Genomic DNA, 21,460 nt, shown 5'->3' with positions numbered 1-21,460 from the left:
TTTATCAGTATCTGCTGTATAGTGTGGGGAGTAAAGAAGATAGAGCCAGATTCTTTTCAGAATTACCTCGTGAAAGGATAAGAGGTAACAGGCATAAATTTGAATACTGGAAAACTCTCTTAAATAGAAAGGGTTTTTTTCTTTTTTTTTCCTCCACTGCTGATAGAGCAATGATACATCCTTCTCTGGGCAACAGAGTTAACCCTGATTTAAATGGGGGCGTTGGACTGGATGATCTCCAGTGTTGCTTTCCTGCCTCAGTTAGGAGAGACGCGAAGCAACTACAGTGAGAGATTCTAGAAGTCAAGTACCCAAGGATATGCTGAAACACTGTCATAAAATCATAGAGCAGTATAAACTGGAAGTGACCCTTAAAAGCCATCCAGTTCAACTCCCCTGCAGTGAACAGGGATACTTACAGCCTGATCAAGATGCTCAGAGCCCCATCCAGCCTGAGCTTGAGTGTCACCAAGTGACAGAGCATCCACCTCTCTGGGCGACCTGTTCTACTGCCTCACCACCCTCACTGTTCAAAATTTCTTCCTCATATCCAACTTAAATCTCCCCTCATTTAGTTTGAAACCATTTCCCCTTGTCCTATCACCACAGACCCAAAGGCCCAAACTAAGCTGAAGACATAAGTGCGTGTAAAAGTGGTCTCCTCGTAGAAGGCTGTTTATTCATCTCAGGAAGTGACAGTCTGGATCTCATCTCTTCTGACAACTAAATTGATGGCTACTAACAAAATCAGTTTCAAAACCACAGAGTTGTAATTTTTTCAAAAATGCTTCACAGGCAGTCCATGAAACATGAGAATTGTGGTGTTCCTCTTGCTCTCTCCTCCCAAAAACGTTTTCAGGTCTGCATTTCCATGGATATGAACAACCAACATCACCATCTGGGGGTGCAGCTTTCCCAGGCACATTTGATTGCCCTGAAGATGAGAGCCAGTCTGGAGAAGAAAAAAGAAAGTGAATGTATACACATATTTGGCAGTACCTACCAATTGTGTATATTCACTTTGTAACTTCATACAACTCCTGCACTGAGACAGTCACTTGGTCACCATCTCTAACAGGGAATTCAACAGGAGTTCTCTGATTCTTGGAGCCACGTTCCAGTCCTGTGATCCAGAGAGAGTGAGTGCTCCAGCCGCTCAGTCACAAACAAACCTTCCAGGGAAACCTGAGACTCAAATTCAGAACATAAAGGCAATCTGTACAGAACACCCTGAGCAAACTGGGGAACAGTGAGTGCTTTAGAAACTTCAGGCAATGCTCAGCCACTGCAAACGCAGCTGACTAAAGTTACACTCCCTTCAGTGAAGTATTAGATTGATAACATGCTTCAAAGAAACATATTCATTTTCAAATAACGTTATTGGCATCCAAATTAAAACAGGAACAGTACTGTGGGGAGTGGAACAGAAGGTTGGTGCCTTCTAGGTCAGCGGGGAGATAGAGAAAAAGGTAGAGTTTGGAGATTTATACATAGAGGCCCACCAGTACTGCTCTTCAAAGAGCCTCACATCTTCTGAAGTAAGATGAGAAAAGAGATACCCATACAGTATGATACTACAATTGAAGGAAGAGTAATTACCAGCACTCTTTAAAATCATACACTGATACATGTTTAAGGCTTCATGAAGGATATTGTTATGTTGAGACTCAATCTAAAATACAATGCCCATTTTTGGGCTTATTTCAAATGCTTATTTCTCACAAATCAGCCCAGTTTACATGGTTTCAGTTTTTGGATGAGTATCACCTCCCTGTGGCAGATCTTGAGCAGCTTGCAGACTGCTGAGAAAGTACTTTTCTCAACGTATTTGTAGCATGCCACTTTTATCTACTTCCACCTTCCTTCGGTAGAAGTTAGGATGAAAGGGACTGGCCTCAAGTTGTGCCAGGGATGGGTCTGATTGGATATTAGGGAAAACAGCTTCTCAGAAAGAGTGGTGAGGCAGTGGCACAGGCTGCCCAGGGTAGTGGTAGAGTCACAGTCTGTATGAGAACTGCTGAATCACGGCATGAACCTCTGATTGATCACCTGAGGTGAGCAATGAGTCGACCCTGGGAGCACAGGTGAAGGCAATTCACCTGTGCTGCCAGAAGGGGTGGAGCCTGGCTCCACCTCTCCTAGACCCAATTTAAGAACTGACTACCAGTAAGGAAAGATCTCTTTTGGAGATTGCTCCTCTTGGAGTCTTCTCAGCAAGCCTAGGACAAGGGTAAGCTTTCCATCCATTCTTCTTTGGTGTGATAACCTGTTTAGCCTAACTTTCCTGTATATTTCTTAATTATAACATCTGTATATTCATTGATTATAAGTTCCTGGAGGTGATCAAGAAACATGTAGATGCAGCACTGAGGGATGTCATTGTTGGCAATACTGGTGGCAGGTGGATGGCTGGATTAGATTATCTTAGAAGTATTTTCTAACCTCAATGATTCTGTGAAATAAAGAATGTTCAAATACAGCAGAAAATGAACAGGATTTGCACAGGGACCAGAGCACATGGCATTGAGGAGAGGCCCAGAAGTTGGGCTGTGTTCAGTCTGTAGAAAAGAGTGCTATAGGGAAATCTTATACCTTCTGCATCTATGTAATTGAGAAGAGAGTCAGACTCTTCTCCACTGTGCACTTGGGAGCAATTAAAGCAATATGCACAACTTGGACAACAAAAAAAACCCTATTTTTTTTTAAAGGAAATTATAACTTCTTTTAAACCATGAAAGTGATAAAACCTTGGACCATGTTGCTCACAGATGTTATACCTCAATCACTAGAAACATTGAGAGAGCAGAAGGACAGAGCACAGGTTCTAAGATGTGCTTTGTACAGGAGATTGGATGAGCAGCCCAGGTTTCTTCCAACCAATACAACTCTGACTCAAACAACAATGGCAATGGTTTTTCTCATTCTTCAGAGATTATACTAGCTTACAACAGCCTTCCATCATGCTCCTATTTTTCCTCTTGCCTCAGTGAACTTCTTCAGCTTGCCTGGCACTAAAGCCAAAGTGAAAAGGGGAAGCAACCTTGCTTAAATAGATCTGTGAAACAATTGTTTTCCTAAGGTACTTAACTGTCCTGATATAGCTCAGGACACTGCACATATTTTGGCAGGTATCCAATATGAATATTGCTCAAGCCTGTACCTGAAAATGGTTTATCCAAAAATACTGTCTTGCTAGAATTTTTGCTATTTCATAAAATCTCACACTTGAATAAATGTTAGCTTCCAGTTTTTATGTGCCCACTATACCAGTGGAATGTGACCCTGCCAGTGCTATCATATGTAAGTACAGTAAGACAAATACCAACTTCAAAGTGATCAGTACTCAGTTCTACACTAATAAATGGAAAATCAGCCTGCAGTACCAGTGGGGGACTAACTTCCTAGTGAAACTTCAGAAAGACGCTTGTGCTGACCCTAATCCAGGCTGACTCAAGAAAGAATAAGGTCACTGTAGCTTTTACAATCTTGCTGTATAACACAATATAATATCTGCTGAAGAAATTGCATGGATTTACTTTAGCTGAGTGCACAAGGTGTATTAAGTATTGTTACTCTAAAAAGTGTTAGAAACTCTGTAAGCAGATGGGAGCACTATCTGAACATGCGATAGATATGCAAGGTATAATAGGTCTGATCTCCCCCAGCCCTCATTTTTCACCTGCCTGCAATGCATTACTCAATGCGCTTTTAGGATTGGTGTTAAATCCCCAAATACCATGGTACTTTAAATTTCTTGGAAGACTGCTCAGTGGTTTACAGGTTGACTCTGCAGGGTTGTGTGTATCATACACAGGTGGCTTTTGAATAGAGATCTGAAATACACCCAGCCTTTACTTCACAGCACCAAAAAGGTAGTTCTTCAAAATATACTATCTGAAGCCACCTTCCCACTGTGCTACACACAGATGTGACTATTTGAGCCAGGAATATTTTTAGATCTAGCAGTACTTTCCTCTGCTGAACTGCACAAGCAGCCTATAAAGGGGAAGAACATGTCCCATCTTCTCTGCATGCATCTGGTACTACCCTAGTTTTGTTGAGAGGTTAAAATGTAAATACAAAGGAAGAATACACATTTTCAATAGCTCCCAGTTTGGGTAAAGTAAGTAACTTTTTGCTCCAAATGATTGCTGCTGTGGGTGGATGCCTCTAAACAGTCTTTTGCCCCCACCTTAGGAGAATCAAAGAATGGCCTGGGTTGAAAAGGACCACAGTGATCATCCAGTTTCAACCCCCCTGCTAAGTGCGGGGTCACCAACCACCAGACCAGGCTGCCCAGAGCCACATCCAGCCTGGCCTTGAATGCCTCCAGGGATGGGGTGTCCACAACCTCCTTGGGCAACCTGTTCCAGTGTGTCACCACCCTCTGTGTGATAAAACTTCCTCCTAATATCTAACCTAAACCTCCTGTCTCAGTTTAAAACCATTCTCCCTTGTCCTATCACTATCTATCATTCCCCCTCCTCTTTATAAGCTCCCTTCAAGTAGTGGAAGGCTGCAATGAAGTCTTCCTGGAGCCTTCTCTTCTCCAAGCTAAAACCTTCACCCAGCACCTTCACCTAAACTCACAAGGCCTAATGAAGGATGGTCATGGAACACTGTAAAAACAGAGGCTGGAGGAGCACACAGCAAACTGCACCACCAAAAACTGAGTGTTTTTTATACTGGCATACTGAGAGAAATTGTGAATAGAGCTTGCGGCAGTATTTCTCCAGATCTCAAAAACAGCTTCTGTCACTGAGAGCACCAAAGGGTTCAATAAATTCCCGCCACCCAGGAAGCCATCTTGTTCTATGGTGAATCTCAGCAGGCAGCTAGCAGGTGAGGCTGACACCCCTGTACCTCTACAGAGAGAGCAAAGATGTGAAGTCTGATTGAGATCTGAAGGTCATCACTTTCCTAGCACGTGAAGAATTGACCTGAAAGTTTTCTCAGCTCTGAAAAAAACATGTATTTCCCTTTTGTGACCAACTCTTCTAAAATCACTCAATGTTCTGTTAGCATATATGGTGCTCTCAGTGATTTACAGCTGCTTGTAACAGAAGAACAGATTCCAAGGGGGAATAACTTTTTGACTAAAAGAACACCAAATAAATCTTGTGCTGCTAGAAGCAACAACACTGAAATATGTATTTCTGAATACTCAAAAGTTATGACCCCAGGTTCATGTTAAAGGCCCAGTCCAGATTCCTGCCAAAGCCCCAGAGCACACATGTGCAACCTCATCACTTTTACAATCAGAAGTCTCTTTCCTGTCTTTTGCAGAACTCCCTTCCTCGCTCCCCATTTCTCTGCCTGAAAAGGGAGGGATGTATGATGGCACAGTGAGCTCCAGTGGGGGAAGCCTCAAATTGGTGAACATTGGCAATGGGAGATAACAGAAGAGGAAAGATTTCATTTTATATGGCTTGTTGTTCCCTACATTCTTCTATGTTTCTGACAATTTCAAACACTGGGTGGCAGGGCCTGGATAACCCTTTCAACCTGACACAGGCTGGTTGTTTTTCATGTTCGTGAAGTGCTTAGGTGATGTTTCAAAGCTGAAGCATCCAAAGATACCACAAGAGACACAACACACTTTATTTAGAGTCACATGAAGATTAAAATGGGACTAGTGGGGAAGTGCAATTGGGTATGGTGGAGATGGGAGGTGGAACAAGGACCAGAACTTTACTCTGCTTCCTCTGGATTTCTGAATCCGAGGTTAGACTTCAATGGAAAAAGATATAGAGTGGTGTGGGTGGAAAATCCATGCACAGTACATTCCAGATCTACTTACTGTGCTAGTGATTTCCCTTAGGCGCACCCTCTCATAACATATGAGCAATAGGCTGTTACGAGAGGAAAGTTTTCAGTCTAACAGAAGAGTAACTGTAGGCTTCAATAAATTAAGTGTTGAGATAAGACACCTCTTACTGAATTACAGCCCGTGAGTTATGAGCACTCTTTGATGTAGTTGCCATACAAATCAATTTTGAAAATATTTCTGAACAACATTAAGTTGCCTATGGCTTGACAAAGCATTTTCTAACTATGGTATGCACATTAAATTATTCTGAAAAACAGTCAATTAGCCATGGCACACAGCCAGCAAACATTCCTGGATCCTTTGAAATTTCTGGGAGAAGCCAGAAGATGAGCTGAACAGCTTAACCTCTGTACATCTGAGTTCCAATTACACATATACACTCTCTGATTCAGGAAAGCATAATTTTGATTGACAGAAAAATGAAACATACTTAGCAATCAGAGGGACAACTGAGTATCATGAATGGTCACCATGTCATTGGGAAAACTGCCAACTGATGCTCTTACCACATTCGTCCATGAGTTGAGGTAAAAATCAATATATAATTTTATAGGAAAGACAGAGGAAGGACAATTATTGTGGCATATCAAGCTACTCAAAATTACATGCTCTTCCCACAGTGACAATACCTCTTGTGATAAAGATATCAGCAAAAAGCCTTTTGGGAAATCTCAACAATATGGAGAGCCTTACAAGTCTTCCATTCTGATTTAACGTTTGTATATCAGGAAAACATGGCTTCTTCAATTCTGTCCATTTCCATCACAAAAGCTGAACAGATAAAAGGCCTGTGTGAAGATTTTTTCCCCTCTCAGTATTTTCAGTCCTAACAGAAAGCTACAGAGGGACACCTTTAGAAGAACATGGCAGTTTCAGCTGGGATAGCTGTAGCACTATGGGAATGTTGGAAGAGCCATCCAGTGGGGTGGGAGCAGATACGAACAGAAAACTCCAGCTGCTGACCCAGTACTATGTAACAGAAAGGTGACATCATCTATTCTCATCACAGCATAGCTGTCCCTGTGGGAAGATTATGCTATGGCAATTAACTGGATCCCCAGTCATTAAGTGGGAAATCATGAGTTCAAAAACTTTGTGCCAGAAGAAATGGTTGTTGCAAGAAGATGAAAACACATTTACTAAACCTTATTATGTGATCTGAATAAATAATGTAAGACTAAAATAACATTTATATGCTACAATGATACATGTGTGAATGACAAATTCAGGAAAAATTGGAGGAAAATTTCTCTGGAAACAAGAATAAAGATTATTTTGAAGGATGAAAAATTGAAGATTAAGTCAGAGGATGTCAATCTATGTAACATGATCAGAAGTAGTCAGTGTTTCTTTCGTTTAACTGAAGACTACTTGGACTCAAGTTATTTATTCTAATTATTTCTCCATGCTCTAAACCAGACTCAGATTTTCAATGTTTTTTTCCCTTTGATTCTCCAACAGCTGCATAGGAGACCATTGCTAAATAATCCAATAAATAAATAAAGCAATAGAATCAATTCAAGAATTTGTCTTTCCTCTATAAGTACAGTGAGTAAATACAGCAACTGTAAGGACTGTCAACACTGTCTCAAGGATTGTCACAAAGCTGAATCCATTTTGACAGGCGGAACCACTTGTGGCAGAGCATACAACCCAGGCATGAGCATCCCACAGAGATCCTCCTCTTTATCTGCTGCTCTTCAGTGTTACAAGAAATGGAGGAAGCAGCACCCGTCAAGTGTTTCTCTCACTGGCAGGCTTGCAGACCTGCCCATGCCTGCATGCTGGAATCGGCTTGTTCTTAAGAAAGAAGGTGACCTACTTCAAGAATCCAGAAGAAAGCACCTCCAGTGCTTCCATTCCTGGCAGTGCTTATTTGCAGACACCAAAAACTTCAGAGTCCCCAAAACCCTGTGACAGAAATTCCTATGAGTAAGTTGAGGCTATCACAGAATGGCCAGGGTTGGAAGGGACCTCAAGGATCATGAAGCTCCAACCCCCCTGCCACATGCAGGGCCACCAACCTCCACATTCAATACTAGACCAGGCTGCCCAGGGCCCCATCCAATCTGGCCTCCAGGGACGGGGCATCCACAACCTCTCTGGGCAGCCTGTTCCAGCACCTCACCACTCTCTCTGTAAACAATTTCCCCCTGACATCCAACCTAAATCTCCCCTCCCTCAACTTAAAACCATTTCCTCTCATCCTGCAGTTATCAACCCTTTCAAAGAGTTGATTCCCCTCCTGTTTGTAGGCTCCCTTTAGGTACTGAAAGGCTGCAATGAGGTCAACCCGCTGCCTTTTCTCCAGACTGAACAAGCCCAGTTCTCTCAGCCTGTCCTCATAGGGGAGGTGCTCCAGTCCCCTGATCATCTTCGTGGCTCTCCTCTGGACCCTCTCCAACAGCTCCCTGTCTTTTTTGTACTGGGGGCTCCACACTTGGACGCAGTACTCCAGATGGGGCCTTACAAGAGCAGAGTAGAGGTGGACAATCACCTCCCTGTCCCTGCTGGCCACCCCTCTTCTGATGGAGCCCGGGACACCATTTGCTTCCCGAGCCGCAAGGGCACACTGCTGGCTCATGTTAAGTTTTTCATTTATCAAGACCCCCAGGTCCTTCTCCACAGGGCTGCTCTCAAGGACCGCTCCTTCCAGTCTGTAGGGATGCCTGGGATTCCTCCGGCCCAAGTGCAAAACTCTGCACTTTGCTGTGTTGAACCTCATCAGGTTCACCCGGATCCTCTAGCCTCTCGAGGTCCCTCTGAATGGCATCCCTTCCTTCCACCGTGTCAACCACACCACTCAGCTTGGTGTCGTCAGCAAACTTGCTGAGGGTGCACTCGATTCCGTCATCGATGTCATTGATAAAGATGTTAAAGAGCACCGGTCCCAAGACAGATCCCTGGGGGACGCCGCTCGTTACCAGCCTCCACCTGGACATAGAGCCATTGATGACCACCCTCTGTCTGCGGCCTTTCAACCAGTTTCTTATCCATCGAGTGGTCCATCCATCAAATCCACATCCCTCCAGTTTGGAGATAAGGATGTGTCAAAGGCCTTGCTCAAGTCCAGGTAAATGACATCGGTCGCCTTTCCCTTGTCCATCGATACTATCACTCCATCATAGAGGGTCACCAGATTGGTCAAGCATGACCTTCCCCTGGTGAAGCCATGCTGGCTGTCTCAGATCACACGCCCTTTCCTCATGTGATCAAGCATGTCATCCAGTATGATCTGTTCCATGATCTTCCCAGGCACAGAGGTGAGACTCACCGGCCTGTAGTTCCTGGGGTCCTCCTTGCTCCCTTTCTTGTAAGTGGGAGTGACGTGACCCTTCCTCCAGTCATCCGGGACCTCACCTGACAGCCACAACTTTTCAAATACGATGGAGAGCGGCTCGGCAACCACCTCAGCCAGCTCCTTCAGAACCATGGGATGCACGCTTCTATAATGGGAAAGACTGTACACTTTTACACATTAAGTATTCCAAAAGAAAATTTACTGTTAGGCGATGATACAAAAATAGGTCCCTTAATTAGTTATCAAGTCTCTTTCAGCTTCTGATGAAGTTTTTCTTTCTTGAGCTAACATCCTATATATTATATAAATAAAACCACTCTGCAACAGTTCTTCCTTTCTACAAACACATTTAAGAAAATAAGAAACTAACTCATAGGACAACTAACACAAAGTGCTAGATGTCAGGCTTACCACAGCAGTCAGTAAAGTGTGCAAACTACTGGAACTCTTGTGCTGACATCCTTCACATTACATAAGCAAGTGAGAAGAAGAGATTGATCACTCAATTTGATTCTATTTTTTTGTCACGTTAGGCATTTAAAGTCCAAAAGTATAATCAGTGTAATTAAAACAGCTGGATCCCAAAGATAGACCATGAACAAATAAGCACTTGAAAGGAGAAATAAATGTTTAGATGCTTCTAGCAGTACTCTACTGCTAGTACGTATTTCCTAGATGGAGTTACATGAAAGCTCTCATGCTTGCAGTTGGCCTCCATTCAGTTGAGAGTGTGATTGTAAAAGGTCAATCTTCAGCATTACATTTGAGGGGCAAGATGCAGCACAAGCAACCAGAGCTAATCAGTAGGAATACTTACTCATGCTTAGTGTGATAAGGAGAGGGAGAAGGAAAGGAATCATCCCTGCTCATCTCTTCTCTTTCCCAAAAGGTATGCACATCCAGAGAAATAAATCCTTATGATTCGTTTTGTGTCAGAACGAGAAAGGATTGCCAACAATGATCTTCACAAAGGCCAAAAAAAGGCACCAAGTTTAAAAAGAAAAGATATTTCAAACAGTAATACTTCCCTCTTCCCACAGACCTTCTAAGAAGGCTGTGCTTACTTTAACTTTCAAGTCCTCATTTCCATGAAGCAGACAAGCTACCTACATAGCACTGCGTTTACAGGCAAAAAACTAGGCTTGAGCTACTGAGCCAGGTAAGAGAGGTTTTCAAGTCCCACAGCATTCATGTTCAGTAACAGCAAATGATTACAGTCCAGGCTGACTGCTCCAATTATTGAGCAAGTTTCTACACCACATTTCTGCTGGAAACAAGATTTACCCCACAGCCCCAGGATGGAGCAGTTCCAGCACCAGCTCACAACTCAGATAAACCACAAGTCCTATCATCTCATCACAAAGAACTTGGTCAGGAACACAGCCACACCGAGCAAACTGCCACCCTGCCATCAGCATGCATTTGCTCATGGCCACTGTATGAAGAGCCACATGTCCGTCTGGTAGCGCATACAGCACACAGAAACCTATACTTACACATATAAACTGCAACAAGGAAACAGCAGTCAAAGAGCCACGAATTACCAGTTCCTCAATTGCCTGAGGAAGGAGAGCGGTGAGGGTTTCTTCAAAACCACATACATTTTCAAAATGAGACAGTGCAAAGGATTAGTGTGGAAAAGAACTAGGGCTGCCCAAACAAATGCTGCCACACTAAAAGGCCGTTGAGACAAAAAAGATTTGGTACAACAACAACAAAAACTGCTTCAAAGTTTGAATCGCAAAACTCTCAGTGGGAAACAGAGAACACAACGTTTACTCTTCAGTCGCAGAAAATCCAATTTTTAATTTCTGTATTAAATTTCACGCTACAGGTAGAAAAGCCAGCAGCAGTTCTCAAAGTCAAACAAGTCTTATTAAAAAAGTTATATAGAAATGACCACCTTTCATGGCATCAGTCAGCAATCTTGCAGTCCTCTACCTGGCAGCTGCTGCCTTCTTTGCATGTAGATGCTGAAATCAGAGCTACTTGTGCAAGCAGCTTTTTACCTCCGGAGGAAAAAGAGACAATATAAAGCTGCCCAGTTTGCTCTGTGAAAGTGGCTCTGGCAGTGAACAGAGAATGAGGATGTTTGAGAAAGACCAAGTAGCCTACCGTGAAATCAGTGAGATGGTGTTGAGCCAGAGCACTAAGAAGAATATCACAGTTGAATAGGAATCTTCCTAAAGAGCTCTGCAGAGTTTCTGGTGGGCCAGACAGGAGCCTGTGACTGATAAAGACTGGAAACAATTCTGTGAGAAACAGAATTTCATCTTTGCCCCACAGCTGAAGCATCTTGTCCTACCAGAGAATTTTGGTACACTGAAATAAGTTTCTTGCAACAGCAGCATATTTCTTTCTATTTCTCCTACCACTGACAATGTACTTTACACTTTTCCTATATGTACAGTAGTGTTTTTGGCAAGAATAAATTCCATACTTGTATCTTTGGCAAACATTCACTGTAATTTAATCATTAACTTCTCTGCTGCCACATAGAAATCTTCTGCATCAAGCCTGGTTTTGGGAATTTCTAGACCATTTTTAGAGCTGCTCGATGGTCTGTTTAATATGGTGAGGAAACCAGTAAGCCAGGGCATGGCTTATAAACCTTGCTCTGAAACTTTATAACTTGTATGTTGATTCACTGCTAAATGTTACAGACATACAAAGACAGAAACTTTATATACTTTAATATCAGGGCAAGAGGAGTGTTATGTTAATAGCACATTTTCCCAATATCTAGCAAGTTCTTACAATGAGTTTTTAAAATCCATGTAATATTTGGCAAAAGTACTCATGACTAAGAAATAGTTACTGTTGTATGATCTTCTTTTAGGAATAATAGACACTGTGAAGAAGGAAAGAGAGAAAGAGAGAAAGACATTTTCTGGGAATTCAAACCTAATGCAGAAATCCTCCTTAAAAAAAAAAAATAAATCCCATAAAGCACGGAGGCCACTCCATATTTACAGACATTTTGTTTTATCTATTGGGGCAGTCACTTTACATCATACCAAAAAGACTGTATAACGAATACAAGTGTCAAGAATCAGATTTTTATGGCACAAAAGGAAGTTTTCCATTAACCTGCTTTCAGAGTTGTTAAATACATAACTGAAGACAAACAAACTAAGGCTACCACAAAATAATATTTTCATGATGATGTTAGTCTTTATTCAGCTTTAACTGACTCCTCCAGTCCAAAGGTGGAAAAGAATCTTTCCATTAATTTGTTTCAGCGATTCATTCAGGATGAAAAGATCCTTTTCCTACGTTTGACACAAATTTAATTTCTTATTTATATTGTTATTCAAAGTTCACATAAGCTTTAATGTTGTACCTTAGGCTGCGTGGAATTTAAGATTAAAATAAAACTCTACTCTTAACATAACCCTTTCTATAATGTAAAAATATTCTACACGTTTAACATATAATGAATGTTAAGCATTCGCTTTGGGGAAAAACTATTTTAGTTTTTTTTCAGCACAGAACCAACTGCTACCGGTCTGTATGAACGCATCCCTGTTATGTTGGGTGCCACCCAGTGTTCATCTTCCACAACTACAACTTAGCTACTGAATAGACAAGAGCTAAGCATACAAGACAGTTTTCAACAACTGCAAATTTAAGATGCTGCTTATGTTTTATCGTTACTTCTCCTCTACCCATCCGCTGTGGCAAATTTGCTTCTTTGAGATTATGAGTGTTCTTAATTATCAAAATCTGTATAAAAATAGCAGCATGCTACGAGATGTGAAAAGCAGATTCATGCATTATGAATTAAAATGCAGATCTCTGCCTTCCTTTTATATTATCAAAATCTTTTAAAGTTAACATCAAGGCAAGGGGTATAAGGACAGACACTGCATAGTACATTTTAATACTAATCTGAACTGGGTATTTAATCAAAATTCATGATAATTACAGGGTAAACAATTTTTATTTCAAAATACAAGTTTAACTGGAATTGTAGTGATGAAAGCACAAGAGGGGAAAACCAGTCTTTTACAGCCCATGTCTCTGTATCTCACTTATACCCGGAGCTAAAAGCTCTAATTGGTGAAGGGAAAATATTTATGGCATTTCATTTAACTTTTGTGATAATCCAGCATTATCCATTTCTAAAGAAATATAAATACTTTAAAACAAACATTGAAAATAAATCCTTTTGATGTAACAAACTACACTCTTTACCAAGAATTTTCAGTCTTCTTAAAAGAAAGGTACTTCACCCAAAAAATAATCAAAATATCAATGTAGAACAATCCTTGGAGGAAGAAAGTTGGAATGTAAACCTCTGTTCCAAATTAGATCTGAAAAATAAAAAGAAAAATAATTTTATTCACATGTAGTTTTCATCAGTTCCGTCTTTAAACTATTTTTACATCTAAACAGGAAACTTCCTGAGCTCCATACAATAATGTTTTTCCCTCAGCTTGTATCCCCCCTTTCTTAACATGTGAACAATTATGTTCTTCCTATGCCTTCATCACCAATGTTATGATACTACAGTTACATAGGGGAACAGCTATGCCAATATTCATACAAGTAGCACAAGCATAAAAAAGCCCAAACGGAGTTTAAGGATAACATCCCTAAGTACTGACCTTCCAAACAAGTTCAGTGGCAAAATGAACTTTTCTAACCATTCTTTTGATGTGAACAACTATGGAAAGGTTCCACCAAGTCTTTCATGTTGACTATGACTTTCAAAGCCATACATGATTCCACGTAGACTGGGATGATCCTCACAGAGATTACTCTTATTTTGTTATTTCATGTCTCTTCTTTTCTTACAGCATGATATTAATATTATATAACATACCTAAGAAACCTGAAAATAATCAGAGCTGCTCACTTTAATACATTATCCCACACTGTGATCCATTAGTTTGCAAATTGCATTCTTGCAATATTCATACAGCAATTTAAAACATCCAGATCTTACAATGGCTCCATTATTAAAAGCAAATATTACTACAAAGTGTTTCCAGCTACAGTAAACTCAACCACTGACAGGTTCAAAGTGCATTTTTCAAAAGTTTGAAGAAAAATTCATCAAGATTTTGGATAGTTTGAAAGAAGTGATTGAAATGGAGCCTCAATGAGGTCAAAATAATGTAAGCATAAGGAGAATTGGTTCATAACACCAACTCAGAGAAACGACTAAAAAGATGAAGACTTAAAGTGTAAGACAATAACTTGAATGGTCTATCCAATTAAGTTAACTCACTAGCTCAGTAAGTTACTAATTATCCCCTGAGCCAGCTGACCCTGCACACATTCATCTTAGTGCTGCAAAATAAAGCACAGCATCTTTGAAAAGACTTTATAGCAGATTATGATTGAATTATAATAAATTTTACTACTATAAGAGTGTACAGTCAGTTACTGCTTATCATAGTGATAAGCACCGACAAGTGAATGTGACAATCTGCAAATTCATGATTACCATTAAATCCAGTACTGCTAAAATGCAGCTTTTGTGATTTTAAGATACACACAACATGAGACAAAACCAGAGATTTAAGATCTTTTTTTAAAAAATTAAAACAACAAAAAACCCACAAAAATCTTTCAGTTGTTTCTTACTAGATAGTGAGGTTGTTAAAACTACAGAGAAATCAGAAAATTGATAGCCACGTTTTTGATGCAACTGCTATATGAACTATGACCTGCTCTATAAATGTGTCCAATACAATTTGCATTCACATAATCCTTGGCTCATCCTGCTTCAACTGAAGTGGCCAAATCTGCCCCATGTGACATGGGAGCTGACCCACAAGTCTTTGTGCACGCTGCCTGGGATGTCTTTCTAGCCTTCATTGCAGGAGATGCCAAGAAATCCTAATAGTCTGCTAAACCTTCCTATATCATCTACTTTGCTTTCCATCATGAGCTTGTTGTAATGAGCTTACAGTTCAGAGAGCAGCACCTGAGGCTGCATTCAGCTCCTTCAATATCCAGCTGTGTCCATACATCTAGTTGATGCTGTAATTGTAACTCCTCCCCTGTACATGCATGTACACACACACACAACCACTTGGATAGCCACTGCTACCTAAATCTGTATCTTTGGGGTCAAACGACTTTGACTGTGAGTACCTCAAGGGTAATGAGAAGATTTTAATGGTACGAAACTAAGTACACATGCTTTGCGTAGAGATCAATTAGAAGAGGACAACAGAACAGAAAAGAGAACAGAAAGCTGGTGTGCTCATGTCCACACCCCTTTCTGAAGCAGTCCCTTGCTCAAACATCTGCCAGGCTTGTCTGAGTAAAAGCATTCAACTGTCTTACTCCAAAAAGGATTCTGTGGGCTGAGAAAGTGAAGGAACAAGTCCTTGAAGCATGTAGATACACCAAGCACCACAACACTCTTCAAGAACAAAATCCTTGACAAGGTAAGCTATTCTGAACACTCATGTGCAGTTTTACTCTCTCCAAAAAACATCGAAAGACAGCTTAGTGTCAGTATGAGTATGAGAGTTTCAAACATATCATACGGAACATGTCTACTACTTACATCATCAATATCTTCATCATCATCTCCAATATCATCAAACTGGATTTCATCATCATCTCCGGGACCAAATGTGTCTGTTTCATTGATTTTAGCTAAAAAGGCATTCAGAAAGTTAAGGAGAGTATTCATACCAAGTCAAGATAGGCTACATATTCTTGTTTAACTTGAACTTCCAGTTTGAACTGAAAACGTTCTTACCATGTTCTGGAAGCTCCCCATATGCTTTCAGACTTCTGGCTTCATCTGCATTATACTTTAGAATAACATCAGCTTTGTTATCCTAAATAAGAATGTATTAGAAGGTATTAGTCATTTATGATGAAAAAAAGACTCCCTAAGAAGTACACTAAACTAGTAACACCTGTATTATTTATAGAACAGCAGTATCTTCTTCCTCCTTTATTTCTATTTTTAATCCCGAGGTAAAAAAAATAAGTGCTCCCTGTAGAATATTTTCATCTGTGCTGGGAGATACTCAATTTTGTTCTGCTATCAGTCACTTGAGAAGCTTGGTTTCATGTCTTTAAAATTAATCTTTCTTCACAGAACACACACAGGGAGGTGCTTGGTGGTCAGTAAGAAAATGTCAACATTTTCGAGTTTTAAGCAATTTAAAACATGCAGTGAACAACAACATCTTGGATGTTTTACCATATCTAAGCAGAATTTATCCTTGAACCGCTGATGACAAAATCCTGAAACTCATGAAAAATCACATAGCCAATGAAAATTCACGTTAGGTAAAGTTACACTTCCAGTAACAGAATAATGTAAGTAGAAACTAATTGGTGATAAAGTGACTGGTCGAGATAAATGCCTACCACCAAGGATGCAAAATTCTGATTACCACAACGAAACGTTTGGTGCTTGGTTCCATCTTCCTTATTTCACAGGACCCAAGCATCAAACAGCTACACCTGGAAAAAAATAAAAAGTCAGGTGTGATGCTAATAAGGCCAGGGTGACTGCCAACAACATCTGAGGGAGCAATTAAATTTGGAAGAACAAGTTTAACCAGGATTTGTCATCTACTCAAGACAATCTCTCTGTAACGCGAGGAAATTAAAAATCCTGATTTAGCATAACCAAACATAAATTCAAGCAAAATTAGATGTGGATTTACTCAGGATACTTGCTGTAACTTCACACTACACAAAACTGGTTGTAAGCTATTTCAGTGACAGATTGCATTGAAAGCTTACCTGGTAGTCTCGTAAGCCAACCAATATAATATCAGAAGTATTTATCCAAACCTGAAAGAGTAAGCATATGCTACATTATAGGAATTCAATTTCTTGTTGTATAATGCAAAACTCAAACACATTTAATTTTACTGCACAATATTAAGCATTTCACTATGGTCACCATTTTCACTTTCTACCCAATAACCTGGAAATCCTAACTTTCTATTTTCACTGAAAAATCCAGCTCCTGAATACTAGTACAAATATTATTTAGCAAGTTAAAGGGCTATTATGAAGGTAAATCAGACTTCTTTGAAGAGTTTCTAGTCAACAAGGTCGTTATTAAGTCATTACTTCCCAGAGAACAACAGAAATAATGCACTGAGCCACCCCTCTGAGCTGAGCTCCACAACAACCAAAAAAGGTGGTGAAGGAGGTAATGAAGAACCAGTCACAAACCCAAGAAAACAAATGGAGCTGTTTCTAGTAACTGGCTACAGTAATCCATCAAAACAAAGCCCTCAGAAACCTGCAGAACACGATATACTGATAAAAATGCACAAGATGGTCCTATCCCACAGTAGCTCCTCCGTTTGGACTTGCTTCCGACATGAGGAATAGCCTTCTGTAGTGACAAATTAATTCTGCAGTAGGCAGCATTTATCTGTGAACATTCTCCATCACCTTTAACAGTTTGAGCAGCACCACATTGCTGGCAGCTTGCAGGGCTCACAGTGATACCAAAATATGTGCAATGATCAGCCCCTGAGAATTAATGGGTAGAACAATCCAGAATGAACACAGCGACTGCCTATTTTTACTGGGAACAGAATGTGAGAGGAACACCTGCATATCACAAAGGACACAAAGGACAAAACTGTAACAACCAGAAAGGGCAAGAGATGGCACCAAACCATCCAGAGGTGCCGAAGTTAAGACTGATAACGCATACATCCCCATGGAGGTAAGGAATTTTGCAGATCAGCTTTGCATTAAGATATTTTAGGAACTGATGAAGCAGACAACGAAGGGATGGCGTTTGAGGGGCCTGTGGAAGCTGTAAGTTTGCCCCAAGCCCCTGTCAGAACTGCTCTCAGATAAGTCACCCAGTGAGAGGATGATTATAAATAATACTCAGTTCTTCTCTGGTACAAAGAATAAGCTCAGCAAGGTATCAAAACATGATTCAAGTTTCCATAATATGAAAAGTTAGCATTTCATAAGCAGTCTGATATCTCCTCTGAGGTACATACAACTACTGAGGGCAGCCCTTCAACTCTGGAGCTGCACTCAGAAACCAGACTGCCTATTTTTGTGCTCAGACAATACAAGAAAAAATAGTTTACTATTAAAAACAAAATTTGTTAAGTACAAAACAAGATTTATTATCTCTCCTGTAAAGAGCTACTTACTTTTTTTGTTTTCTTACAATTACTTGTCATGCATAATGCCACTGTTTCAGAATTACCTTTTTCCTTAGTTTCCCTCTGATATGACATAACCTCTTCACACCGTCAAAACACAATGCCTCCAGTCTTCCATTGCCTAACATCTTGATCACCTGGGCATATTCTGAAAGAGAGGGTAAGAGAGAATAATAATGTGGAGACACAGTGTAACTTGTGTCACATAACCAAATTCTGCTGTAACATTTTATTAAACACAAACCTGCAGAGGACCTCTCATCAGCCTGGCAGCTGAAGTTCCCTCCTGACACTGACTTGAAAGTATTATCACAAGCAGCCACTATTGGTTACATTCATGCTTTGGTTTCCTCTAAATGCTTCCTAAAGATAACTTTTAGAGCTAATGAGTAACGCTCAAGAGTTTATTACAGCAGCATTGCTCCTGTCCTGCCAAACCCCCATGTTATCACTGACGGAAGAAGAGGATGTGCTATGTGCTGGGTACCCCCACCACTACTCCCAATCCTTTCTGCAGAGACTCTATGGATACAGCTGTTATTCTTGAAAGGTTCTGATCTCAGAAACTGTCTGAAAGGCATCTCTGTACATACAGGCTTCAACTGGAAGCTGTGTAGATTCTCTCCAACACACTATTAAAGTTTGCAACATAATGTATTACTATTTAGCAGAAAATAATGTGGCTTTTGAGAATAATGTTACCCGACCATCCCTGCATGCCAGGAAAATAAATATTCTCAGTTAGAGTCAGAGTTACATTTCAATACTCTAAAATCTTCCCACAGCACAAGATGGACCATCCAGCAAACCACATCATCTGATCTGCACAAACTGTGCAGATCTCATTACATAGATTTTGCTTGGGAGTTGAAAAGGATTTTAAATTTTATAGGTGCATCAAAATCAAGCCCTTTTTGCTTACTACTATTGTGGAATATAAACAAGAGGTTAAAGAAACACATTCAGCTGTCCCTGTCTGTGCAGCAATTTAAATCAATACTTCTCCAGTGTTTCTAATAAACTGTGTTTACCCGGTCCCAGTGCTTAGCTGTTGGTTAGGCATGCACTCAGGTATACGTGAGCCACAGCCAGAGCATGACATGCAGGACAGGGCGAGCCAGAGGGCAGGTGAGATCACTGCCATCAGAAGGCAGAGGACAAGGGAATTCTGGCCACCAACCTCCACTGTTGCTCACTGCACCTGACAACACCCCAGAAAGGCCTGCACCTCTTGCTCCTGCTCTAGTAGCTGCCAGGTGTCCCATCCCCAGCCCAGCATGTTAGTGAAGTCAACAAGATTCAGTGAGAGAACAGAGATTATGTTTTAGCCAGGTCTGTGACTTCAGAGATTCCACAAAAGACACCAAGAACCATACAGCTGGCACAGAACAGGCAGTGGGACTGTGCATCCAAGGGACAACCAGCAGCTACCAGCAGCAGAACAAGCTACACATAGCAACCCAGGCAACACCTATCTTTATTCCCCACTGCCTTTGAGTTCCTCAGACATCTAGATGCTATCTTTGAGCACCAACTTCCAATGTGCAGGATCTGTGGTGACAGGACAAGGGGAAATGGTTTCAAGCTCAAAGAGATTAAATCAAAGAGGGTGGATTTAGGTTAGAAGTAAAGAAAGTCTTTCTTTTATAGTGATGGTGGTGAGGCACCGGCAGAGGTTGTTCAGAGACATGGTTGATGCCCTGGCCCTGGAGACTTTCAAGGCCAGCCTGGATCAGCCCTGGGTATTCTGATACAGCTGTGGTGTCCCTGTTCATTGCAGGGACTTGGACTACATGGCCTTCAGAGGTCCCTTCCAACTCTAAGGATTCTATGACTGTACGCAACTCACAGTATCTGACCGAAACAACAGCACTGTGACACCACACTCAGAAACTCACCTTGCCCGTCTTCCTTGAACACCAGCTCTCTTTTTTCTGACTCGTTCTCATTCTTACCTCGTCGTCTGTTTTTACCTCCTTTACCTAAATGTTACAAGAGGAGAAAAGAATACGCATTACTACCGGTCAACACAGTAAGAGTTAATCAAGGGGACTCTGGTGCATTTTTTCCACGTCAATCTTGAGCGCCTATTCAGATTTTAACATTTTTATCTTTAAAGTCACAAGCAGATGGCAATGCCCATTGCAAGAGCAGAGCTGCGGCTTTTCAGAATGGCCTGGGTTGAAAAGGACCACAATGATCATCCAGTTTCAACCCCCCTGCTATTTGCAGGGTTGGTCGCCAACCACCAGACCAGGCTGCCCAAGCCACATCCAGCCTGGCCTTGAATGCCTCCAAGGATGGGGCATCCACGACCTCTCTGGGCAACCAGTTCCAGAGCATCACCACCCTCTGTGTGAAAAACTTCCTCCTAATATCGAAGCCCCCCCTACCTCAGTTTAAGACCCCCGTGTCCTATCACTATCCACCCTCGCGAACAGCCGTTCCCCCTCTATCGCAGCCCCGAACGCCCGTAACGCGGCGCCGCAATCCCACGCTGCATGACGGCGCTATTTAAAAGGCACACACGTGGCGCCGGGATCAGGTGGCGTTCGTGGGGATGCGGAGGAGCGGTTCGGTGTTTCCCACCCCCCGTTTAGAAGCGCGCCGCCGACCGGCAGCGGGGCGGGATGCGGCAGCGCTCGCACCCAGGGGCCCGGCCCGCCCCGCCCGCCTCCCCCCCGCGGCCGCCCCGTCCCACAGGCCTCCCGCACGCCGCCGGCCCGCGACCCGCCGCGCTGCGAGCAGCGGGTGCCGGCCGGGCTGCCCGTGCCCGCAGTGGGGCTCTCGGCCCCTCGCAGCCCCGCCCGGCGGCACCGGGCCGCGGCGAGCCGCACGTGACAGGCGGCGGCGGGCGGCGAGCGAAGCGCGGGCCTCCGCAGCGCGGCCGCTCCCGGGCCCGGCTTCCCGAGGCGGCGGCGGCGGCGAGAGGTCGGGGGGAGGCCTCACCTTTATTCTTGGGCATGGCGGCGGGCGCTGCGCCGCGCGGGGCTGGGTAGGGGCGTTCGGGCCTTCGGGCGGCTCCCGCGAGGCGGAGGCAGAACCGAGCGGCGGCTGCGCGCGGGCTGAACGGCGCGGCCGGGGCTGCGGCTCGCTCGTACTTTCCTCCCCCACGGCGCCCCCCGGCGGGCCGGAGGACTGGAGGGCTCGCCGCCGCCTGGCGGCGCCGCTTTCCCTCCTCTGCGCACGCGC

At 42.4% G+C, this 21,460-nt stretch overlaps 1 protein-coding gene across 2 annotated transcripts; it reads right to left on the bottom strand.

Annotated features, from left to right (window-relative positions):
• Positions 1-639: 639 nt before the first annotated feature.
• On the bottom strand, positions 640-21,460 carry EIF1AX (eukaryotic translation initiation factor 1A X-linked). 2 transcript variants are annotated; one of them, XR_016459901.1, is made up of 8 exons: positions 21,218-21,363; positions 20,167-20,250; positions 18,313-18,416; positions 16,863-16,913; positions 15,859-15,940; positions 15,661-15,752; positions 13,329-13,447; positions 640-952 (listed from the first exon to the last, which is right to left on the bottom strand). XR_016459901.1 is itself a non-coding variant. In XM_090124672.1 (7 exons), exons 1-7 carry the CDS (start codon positions 21,231-21,233, stop codon positions 13,442-13,444), a joined length of 435 nt encoding a protein of 144 aa, XP_089980798.1. In that variant the 5' UTR covers positions 21,234-21,460; the 3' UTR covers positions 11,808-13,441. The 2 variants fall into 2 exon arrangements, 1 of the variants encoding a protein (XP_089980798.1); XM_090124672.1 differs by lacking the exon at positions 640-952 and having other exon boundaries at positions 11,808-13,447; positions 21,218-21,460.

This window comes from Phasianus colchicus, chromosome 1, assembly GCF_987193195.1.
Source record: "Phasianus colchicus chromosome 1, bPhaCol1.hap1.1, whole genome shotgun sequence".
Lineage (NCBI taxonomy): Eukaryota > Metazoa > Chordata > Aves > Galliformes > Phasianidae > Phasianus > Phasianus colchicus.
The sequence above is the reverse complement of the archived record's forward strand: the minus strand, read 5'-3'. Positions and strand labels throughout refer to the sequence as shown.